Source organism: Columba livia, chromosome 6, assembly GCF_036013475.1.
Source record: "Columba livia isolate bColLiv1 breed racing homer chromosome 6, bColLiv1.pat.W.v2, whole genome shotgun sequence".
Taxonomy (NCBI): Eukaryota; Metazoa; Chordata; class Aves; order Columbiformes; family Columbidae; genus Columba; species Columba livia.
The window spans coordinates 17,483,210-17,490,724 of NC_088607.1; the positions used below are offsets into that span (position 1 = coordinate 17,483,210).

At 51.5% G+C, this 7,515-nt stretch overlaps 1 protein-coding gene across 2 annotated transcripts; it reads left to right on the forward strand.

Moving 5' to 3' along the window:
• The first annotated feature begins 34 nt into the window (after positions 1-34).
• On the forward strand, positions 35-4,672 carry LOC102092845 (cytochrome P450 26A1). 2 transcript variants are annotated; one of them, XM_065067279.1, is made up of 7 exons: positions 35-1,816; positions 1,988-2,212; positions 2,308-2,595; positions 2,717-2,866; positions 3,187-3,321; positions 3,535-3,687; positions 3,879-4,672. In XM_065067279.1, the coding sequence occupies exons 1-7, from the start codon at positions 1,628-1,630 to the stop codon at positions 4,218-4,220; spliced, it is 1,482 nt and encodes a 493-aa protein (XP_064923351.1). In that variant the 5' UTR covers positions 35-1,627; the 3' UTR covers positions 4,221-4,672. The 2 variants fall into 2 exon arrangements, with proteins under 2 accessions (XP_064923351.1, XP_064923352.1); XM_065067280.1 differs by having other exon boundaries at positions 35-1,179.
• Positions 4,673-7,515: the final 2,843 nt, after the last annotated feature.

Genomic DNA, 7,515 nt, shown 5'->3' on the forward strand with positions numbered 1-7,515 from the left:
GCGAGGGGAGAGCGCCGGGTCAGGGCGCGGCCGCCGCTCCCGGTCAGCGCCGGTCGGGCCCCGCGGAGCTGCGCCGGGAGCCCCGGCGTACCCCGAGGGGCTGTGCGCCTCCGGGGGCGAGGAAGTACCCCCGCAATGGGGAAAAGGGGTCCCTCCTGGGCAAGAGGCTGCGGAGGCGGGCAGCCCCGCTCCCGCAAGGCATCGTAAGAGGACGGAGGGTCCCGTGTGATGTGCTGATTGTCAGAAAAATTGTAATTAAAAGTGACATCTTCCACCCCCCAACCCACACACAACTTCCAGCGTTTATTGAGCTTGTCTGTGAGCAAAGAAGGAAAAGTAACAGGGAGGGGGAAGGAAGCAAAAACGGGAAGGAAAAAGGCGAGCGGGATAATTTATTGATAACAGCCGCGCGCAGCAAAGCGCTCCGCGGATCCGTCCCTCCCTCCGCGGTCCGCGCTGGGCGTCCCTTTCACAGCGGCCGTGTCTCCCGGACGGCGCATCCTGCGCGGGGACCCAACGGGAGCCCCAGAGAGCGCAGCCTCTCCGGAACACTACCGGCTGCCCCGGTCAGGCTGCGATCCTCCTGTCGGAGCCGCCGGTCCGTCCCGGAGAGCAGCCTCCGGTGTCTGCCCGCCCGCCCTCCAGGAGAGCGCACCTCCGCGTCCCGGCTGCAGGCGGAGTACCCGGGCGATGCCGAGGACCCCTTCCCGGCCGCGGTAGCTCCGACGGCCCCGGGATGCCGGCGAACCCTGGGCGAGGGCGGGCAGCTGATAGCGTGGAGAGGAGCCGGGCACGGCGGGTTGGGTGTTTCCTTTCCGCGCTCACCTCCCTTTCCCTCGGTGACCCACGCTTGAACCTGCATCGGGAGGCTGAGACGGACTGCTGCCCGCTGCTCCTTCCTCCGCGGCCGGGCAAGAAATACAAGCCGGGCCTTTCGAGGTGAACCAGAGGACAGCGGAGCCTCCTCCGCCGATGCGGTAGCATAGTTGCGGCTCTGCCCCGCGGGCCACCAGGCACACCCAGCATGGAGAATCGCCCGCCCCATCCGGCCCCAGAACCAGCCCGCCTTCTCCTGGCTCCAGGGTAACTCGCCGCTCCGGACGGCGATAGCAGTGGGCAGGCAAAGGAGCTCCACAGCTTACAGAGCGCATCGGCACCGGGCGGGGAGAGCCCCCGGGGGTAGGTGTCTCCGGGCAGCCGGTCTCCCGGGTGCTGGAGCGGGACACTTCTCGGTGCAGCCTGCTGGTCTCTTACAGCATCGGCGATAAATCCGAGGAGGCGGCCGACCCTCGACTGTCAGCTGTCGGCACCGTCCCGCAACTCCCTCGCCGAGCGCGATGCAGCGCGGAGCGAGCCCCAAGCCGCTGTCGCCGCGCCCGGCAGCACTTTCCGTCCCCAGCGGCCGTCTGCGGCGAGGAGGATGCGCCGCGCAAAGCAAATAGTTAAAGATTTAGAGGGGAGGAGCTAGGCCACAATCCGCAATTAAAGATGAACTTTGGGTGAACTAATTTATCGGACCAAGGTAGGGTGGGCAGCAACCTGGGAAGGGTATAAAAGGCGGCCCGAGGCGAGCCCGACCCACGCACTCGGAGCTCCCGGGGGGCCGGGCTGGACTGGTTCCCCAACCATGGGCTTTTCCACACTGGTCGCCAGCGCCCTGTGCACCTTCCTCCTGCCCCTTCTACTTTTTCTGGCTGCCGTCAAGCTCTGGGACCTGTACTGCGTGAGCAGCCGCGACCCCAGCTGCCCGCTCCCGCTGCCCCCGGGCACGATGGGGCTCCCCTTCTTCGGGGAGACTCTGCAGATGGTGTTGCAGGTAAGGCGGGGCGAAGCCGCGGGTGAGCGGAGAAGCGCCCCGGCTCCTCCTCTGGCTGCTGGGGAGGGGGATGAGCAGCAGCTTTGCCGGGCTTCTGTGCCCAGGTGGGAAAGAACTACTGTCCTTGCTCCTTCTTCTTCTAAAACAAAATATTTTATTCTTTCTGTCTAGAGGCGGAAATTCCTGCAGATGAAGCGCAGGAAATACGGCTTCATCTACAAAACTCACCTCTTCGGGCGGCCCACGGTGCGGGTGATGGGCGCCGAGAACGTGCGGCACATCCTGCTGGGCGAGCACCGGCTCGTCTCCGTGCAGTGGCCCGCCTCGGTACGCACCATCCTGGGCTCTGGCTGCCTCTCCAACCTCCACAACGGGCAGCACAAGCACCGCAAAAAGGTATGGCCCCGACGGCAGGTGGGGAGCGGGTGCGGCTGCCCTGGATGCTGCGGCTGAGCCTGTGTCCCCTTACTTCTCCTTGTCCCCCTGGGTAGGTGATCATGCAAGCCTTCTCTCGGGACGCCCTGCAGCACTACGTGCCCGTCATCCAGGAGGAGGTGAGCGCCTGCCTGGCACGGTGGCTGGGCGCTGCCGGGCCCTGCCTGCTGGTGTACCCTGAGGTGAAGCGCCTCATGTTTCGCATTGCCATGAGGATCCTGCTGGGCTTCCAGCCCCTCCAGGCCAGTCCTGATGGAGAGCAGCAGCTGGTGGAGGCCTTCGAGGAGATGATCCGCAACCTCTTCTCTCTCCCCATCGATGTGCCCTTCAGTGGGCTCTACCGGGTAAGGGTCCTGCCAGGCTGGGAGGAAAGAGGATGCCTCAGCATCCAGGGCAGCAGGGAATGGATGGGAAGGGTGTCAGTACGGCCTAAGCCCCACATGTCTCTCTCTGCTGTTTGGTCAGGGCTTGCGGGCACGCAACATCATCCATGCCAAGATTGAGGAGAACATCCGTGCCAAGATGGCCCGCAAGGAGCATGAGGGTGGTTACAAGGATGCGCTGCAGCTACTGATGGAGCACACACAGGGCAATGGGGAGCAGCTCAACATGCAGGTGAGGTTTCCCAAGGACAGATCATCCCTTTCCCCAAGTCTCTCTGTCAGCAACACGCTTATCTTTTGAGGCCAAAAAGAGAAAGCCAAAGGCTTGTGTAGTGCACTGGGCTGCAGAGGCTGCAACTAGGCTGTTGGATGGGGAGCATGGGACCATACCCATGTCCCCAGGGAGCATAAGCACCACATCCACTCCATCCTGGCCCCCGGGTATCTGCTCCACAGCCTGGGAGCAATGCATAGCATTGTGGTGGTAAGGTGGGCCTGGAGGAGATACTAAGTTCAAGACCTGTTTTATGCTTTCTCTGTCATGTTCACAAGGAGCTGAAGGAGTCTGCAACAGAGCTGCTCTTTGGCGGCCATGAAACCACTGCTAGTGCTGCCACATCACTGATTGCCTTCCTAGGGCTCCACCATGATGTCCTGCAGAAAGTGAGGAAAGAGCTGCAGCTGAAGGTGTGTGTCTCCCCTAGTGCTCTTTCGCAGGGGCAGGCAGTGGGAAGATACCTCCAGGAGAGGTGTCCTAGACAGGGCTCCCCTCAACCCAGGTGATCCCCTCCTTTTATGGGGTGGCAAGAAAACACCACTTGCTGAGGGTCAGCTGCTTTGCAGTGCTGGGAGCCCTAGCCACCTGGTCCATGAAAGTCATGGCAGCATCTTCCTTTCTAGGGGCTACTGTGCAGTCCCAACCAAGAGAAACAGCTGGACATGGAGGTCTTGGAGCAGCTGAAGTACACAGGCTGTGTCATCAAAGAGACCCTCAGGCTGAGCCCTCCTGTTCCTGGAGGATTTCGAATTGCCCTCAAGACCCTTGAGCTAAATGTAAGTGGGGATCAGGCTCAACTCCTCAGCACAGCTGCAAAGTACTAGTGCATTCATGTAGCTGATCTGCCTTAGAGTGACCTGCAAGAAGCCAGGAGGGGAGGTGGGGTGCATCAATGTGTCCTGTGCTCACACTTCGTCTTATTTAACACAGCAAGGTGCCTCATGTCCCTTTTCTCTTCTTTTGATAGGGTTATCAGATCCCTAAAGGCTGGAATGTTATTTACAGTATCTGTGATACCCATGATGTGGCAGATCTCTTTACCAACAAGGATGAATTTAACCCCGATCGCTTCATGTCTCCATCTCCAGAAGATTCCTCTAGGTTCAGTTTCATCCCTTTCGGTGGGGGCTTGAGGAGCTGTGTGGGCAAAGAGTTCGCAAAAGTCCTTCTAAAAATATTTACAGTGGAGCTGGCTCGGAGCTGTGACTGGCAGCTGCTGAATGGACCTCCTACAATGAAAACGGGCCCCATAGTGTACCCTGTGGACAATCTGCCTACCAAATTCATAGGTTTCAGTGGCCAAATCTGAGAACTCAACACTTGCTTCTAGCTGGATTTCTACATAGCATCTAATATGTACATAGTAACTTTTTATAGTAATGAAGGCCTTTAAATATTTAAACTTGTAAATGTACAATAGTTATTTATGTCTTCTAAATATTTCAAAAGGCTATGATATTTTTTCCCCAAGCACTACAATTATGGGTCTCTGATTCATAATTAGATAATGTTATTTCTATAGAAATAAGTTTTCCCCTATTTAAAAATCTTACTGAAAGCTGGGCAGCTAAGCATTTGAAGACATTTGACGATGATGCATGTATTAAGAAATTCTTAAAGGCATTTGAAACAATGGGAACTAGCTACTCATACAAATTACCTAAAACGGTTATTGTCTGAGAATGTTTTCAGTATTATTTGTGTTTAGATCTTGTTTAATGTGTGAATTTTTAAGTTTGATAATAAAGTTTATTTTTATGATGCTCTGTATGAAGATCTGTGTGTATGCTAGAGAGTAGCTTAGCCAATGGGTTTAAAGGATTTGGGTGTAAAGTCAGATCTGTTTTTGTGAATGAGCTATTCACTTTTTCTATGCTCGTAACTCTCCCCTGCCTTCTACCCTCAGTGTGGTTCTCGCTCTTGAATAGTAAATTGTTTTAGTTAAAAGCTTTATCCTGTAAGTGGTGAGAGCAGTGCAAAATATACACACTCACTGAAAACAGTATGGAGTAATAGCAAGTGCTACAGGCCTCTTTATCAAGCACATGATCTTGAGACAGTAAATAAGAAAGTAAAGGGAAGCAGAAGAATAATGTGTGACATGAGTCTTTCTCTGTAGCTAGAGGAAAATAGGTTGAGGAAAAAAATTCCATAAAGGTCCTGTTCTCCCATATCACTGTTGACCTGTGTAAACAGACCACTGGATCTTGTTCTGTGTTGAGTCTGCTGACTACGAATCTTTACTTATGAAGGTGTCTCTTACCAGCTGGTAGAGCAAATAAAATCTGCTGTGATTTCTTCTTGAAATGCAATGGCTCTGACTAGGTCAGAGATAGAGCATGTATTTGGTTTAAGAACTTCTTTCCTGCAATTCAGCAAAGTGAAAACTAAAAGGGAGGCACTAATGTGAATTGATTAACATGGAATCAACTGTGGGGATGCAATTCCTTGGGGGTGTGTAAGCAGGGCAGATAAAATGCCCTAGGCATGACCCCTGTTTTGGCTTAACCATAAGGTTTTTTGTGCTCTTCCCACCCTCCCACCCCCATTACTACACCTATTAGTCTTCCCTCAAAAGTCAAACAAAATAGGCTGGCTCTATAAACATCTACAAAGTAAATCAATATAATTCAGTGTCATGAACACTTATAGGACCATATAGACTAATTACATTTTTTGTTTGCTTCTGGAAATTAGTCACTTTTACATCATGTTCTACCAAGGCAAAAATGAATGATGGCGCTAAGCTGCTCAAAATTGTTGCAGGTGTTTAACAGCACCTATGATGTTTTGGTGGGGTTGTTTGATTTGGTTTGTTTTTTTAGGAGTGTTTTTGTAATACATTTGTTGTGTTTCCAGCTAGCATTTAAAACCTTAAACACAACCTATATATAAAACTGAGTGTAAATATCGACTTGTTCATATTAATTTTTTTATAGTCTCAAAATATGAAAGATATTCTTTTTAGATTGTGCCTGAGTCTTCTTGGCAATGTTTAAAACCTTACATAATTTTTACTATGCAAACCTCCTATACTGTTAAACCTTTTGGGGATTTGATGAATAATCTCAGTTTAAGACCCCTTTATCATCAATATAGTAGCGGTAAATTTCAAACTCTGATCCCAGTTTGGAGGTGATCCTGAAGTCTGAAGAACAGCAGGACTCTTGTCTTGGTATTCCTTGTCAACATTTTACTCCTTAACATTACAACATTCTGCAAATCCAAATAGATGCTGATATTCTTTACGTGTGTATTGGGTTTTTGTGGCAAGGTTTTAGTAGCAGGGGGACTACAGGGGTGACTTCTGTGAGAAGCTGCTAGAAACTTTCCCCATGTCCAACAGATCCAATGACAGCCAGGTTCAAGATGGACCCACCGCTGGTCAAGGCCGAGCAAACCAGTGATGGTGGTAGCGCCCTGGGTTAACATATTTAAGAAGGGGGAAAAAAAACCTGTGCAGCTGCAGCCAAGGAGAGAGGAGTGAGAATATGTGAAAGAAACAACTTTGCAGGCACCAAAGTCAGTAAAGAAAGAGGGGGAGGAGGTGCTCCAGGTGCAGAGATGCCCCTGCAGCCCGTGGTGCAGACCGTGGTGAGGCCAGCTGTCCCCCGCAGCCCATGGACGTTCATGGCGGAGCAGAGATCCACCTGCAGCCCGGGAAGGACCCCACACCAGAGCAAGGGGATGACCAAAGGAGACTGTGACCCTGTGAAGAGCCTGAGCTGGAGCAGGCTTCTGGCAGGACCTGCTGGAGCAGGAGAAGCATGTGAGGAGTCCTCCCCCTGAGGAGGAAGGAATGGCAGAGACAACTGACCATTCCCATTCCCCGTCCCCCTACACTGCTTTTTGGGAGGAGGTAGAGAAAACCAAGAGTGAAGTTGAACCTGGGAATACGGCAGGGATGGAGGGAAGGTGTTTTACGATTTAGCTATTATTTCTCATTATCCTACTCTGCTTTGATTGGTAATAAATTAAATTAATTTCCCAAAAGTCAAGTCTGTTTTGCCAGTGATGGTAATTGGTGAGTGGTCTCCCTGTCCTTGTCTCAACCCATGAGCCTTTTGTTATATTTTCTTCCCCCTGTCCAGCTGAGGAGGGGAGTGATAGAGTGGCTTTGGCGGGCACCTGGCCTTCAGCCAGGGTCAATCCACCACAACATGTTTTGTTTATTTTTAACTGAAATATTTTCTATGTGGGAACTTTTTGCACGGTCTTCATATTATTTTAGTTCATGTTTTGTTTTTATAAAGAATGGGAATCTAAGTGCTGTCCAGAGAATACAAACACTCATAGCTTAAGTCTAAGGTCATACATGCATTTCTCTGTTTCCTTTTTTATATTTAAGTCAGGTTTGCAAGGCTTTTATGTTTGGAGAGAAAAAAAAAATCCTGTACTTAATTTGGTTTTGTCTGGACATCTGGGGGCACATCCTCAGATGTTGTAAATCATGACAACATAACCTATGTTAGGCACTGCCCCTGGATAATTTATCTCTGTAGTTAAATGGTCCGTCACTGCTGTGTAATTTAGGCATCTTGGAGTTAGCTTTAAACAACGTATCCCAAGAAATGGTAGCAGTGTAGCTGCAGTAATATGGAGCT

Coding starts and splice junctions, on each gene's coding strand:
- LOC102092845 (XM_065067279.1), top strand. CDS start 1,628: ATGGGCTTTTCCACACTGGTCGCCAGCGCCCTGTGCACCTTCCTCCTG. Junction 2,596..2,716: donor CCTTCAGTGGGCTCTACCGG/GTAAGGGTCCTG, acceptor CTGTTTGGTCAG/GGCTTGCGGGCACGCAACAT. Junction 2,867..3,186: donor GGGAGCAGCTCAACATGCAG/GTGAGGTTTCCC, acceptor CATGTTCACAAG/GAGCTGAAGGAGTCTGCAAC.